This window comes from Phragmites australis, chromosome 7 (genome assembly GCF_958298935.1).
Source record: "Phragmites australis chromosome 7, lpPhrAust1.1, whole genome shotgun sequence".
Classification (NCBI taxonomy): Eukaryota; Viridiplantae; Streptophyta; class Magnoliopsida; order Poales; family Poaceae; genus Phragmites; species Phragmites australis.
The window spans coordinates 4,854,526-4,856,302 of NC_084927.1; the positions used below are offsets into that span (position 1 = coordinate 4,854,526).

A 1,777-nucleotide genomic window follows, 5' to 3' on the forward strand; every position below is an offset into this window, starting at 1 on the left:
ATGTGATTAGCAAGGCGTTGCTTACCTATGTCACTAAGTTTCTAGCAGTGATGCCAAAGCTCACTAGAACTTAGTTGAATATGGATCTTGATCCTCTATATGTTATTAGAGGGAAAACACATATAGTGGAGTATCTTTTGTTAAATTGTTTAATAGAAGATTCACATAGGCATAGTGCTGAACCTGCATTTTCTGTTGTAGGTCATGGCACCGGCCGCTAGTAACACTTCCAGTTTTAATTTGCGATCGATTCTTGAAAAAGAGAAGCTTTCTGGAACAAACTTTATTGATTGGTATAGAAATCTGAGAATTGTTCTCAAACAAGAGAAAAAGGAATATGTTCTAGAGGTCCCCTATCCTGATGAACCAGCTGATAATGCTCCTGCCACGGATCGGAGGGCTTATGAGAAGCACACCAACGATTCACTGGATGTTAGCTGCCTCATGCTTGCCTGTATGTCCTCTGAGCTTCAGAAGCAATATGAGAACAGGGATGCCAATGATATGATTGTGGGACTCCGAGGCATGTTTGAGAACCAAGCTCGGGCCGAGAGGTACAACACCTCAAAGTCCTTGTTTGCGTGCAGGTTAACAGAAGGCAGTCCAGTCAGTCCTCATGTGATCAAAATGATTGGTTACATTGAAAGCCTGGAAAAACTTGGTTTTCCCCTTAGCCCTGAGTTGGCTACGGATGTAATTCTCCAGTCGCTCCCTGCGAGCTTCGAGCCGTTCATTTTGAACTTTCATATGAACAGCATGGAGAAAAGCATGGCTGAATTGCATGGGATGCTAAAAACTGCTGAGGAAAGCATTAAGAAGAGCTCTAGTCATGTGATGATGGTTCAAAAGGATAGCAAGAAGAGAAAGCGCAAGGACAAGGCTAAAACTTCGGATGAGATCTCGAGTTCTAAGCCTAAACCTGTTGGAAAGCCCAAGGCTAGCCCTGCCGCTTCTGACACTTGCCACCACTGCCATAAGACTGGTCATTGGCGGAGGAACTGCAAATTGTACTTGGAAGAACTCAAAAAGAAGAAGGGAAGTAAGACTTCATCTTCAGGTATAAATGTTATTGAAATTAATCTTGCTACTCGTCCTGATGATTCATGGGTATTTGACACCGGATCAATGATTCATACTTGCAAATCGTTGCAGGGACTGAAAAGGACTAGGAAGTGTGCAAGAGGCGAACTGGATGCTCGCGTCGGCAATGGTGCAAAAGTTGCTGCGTTGGCCGTTGGCGTTTACTCCTTATCGCTACCCTCAGGATTAGTTTTGGAATTAAATAATTGTTATTATATTCCTGCCTTGGGCAAAAACATTATCTCTTCTTCATGTTTGGAAGAAGACGGTTATGAATTCATAATAAAGAACAAGTGTTGTTCGATATTTTTGAATGGTATGCTCTATGGTAATTGTCCATTAGTAAATGGATTATATATATTGGATCTTGAGGATATAACTATCTATAACATTGATACAAAGAAGCCTCGGCTTAATGATTTGAATCCCACTTTTGTTTGGCATTGTCGATTAGGTCATATAAATGAGAAGCGTATGCAGAAGCTCCATAAAGATGGTCTTCTACATTCATTTGATTTCGAATCATTTGATACATGCGAGTCTTGTTTACTTGGCAAGATGACTAAGACGCCTTTCACTGGTCAAAGTGAGAGGACAAATGAATTATTGGCCCTAGTACATACAGATGTATGTGGACCGATGAGTTCTACAGCTAGAGGTGGTTTTCAGTATTTCATTACTTTCACCGATGACTTTA

At 41.2% G+C, this 1,777-nt stretch overlaps 1 protein-coding gene across 1 annotated transcript; it reads left to right on the forward strand.

Annotated features, from left to right (window-relative positions):
* Nucleotides 1-693: 693 nt before the first annotated feature.
* On the forward strand, nucleotides 694-1,284 carry LOC133923730 (uncharacterized). Its single transcript, XM_062369006.1, has 2 exons — nucleotides 694-1,057; nucleotides 1,153-1,284. Exons 1-2 carry the CDS (start codon nucleotides 748-750, stop codon nucleotides 1,167-1,169), a joined length of 327 nt encoding a protein of 108 aa, XP_062224990.1. The 5' UTR covers nucleotides 694-747; the 3' UTR covers nucleotides 1,170-1,284.
* Nucleotides 1,285-1,777: the final 493 nt, after the last annotated feature.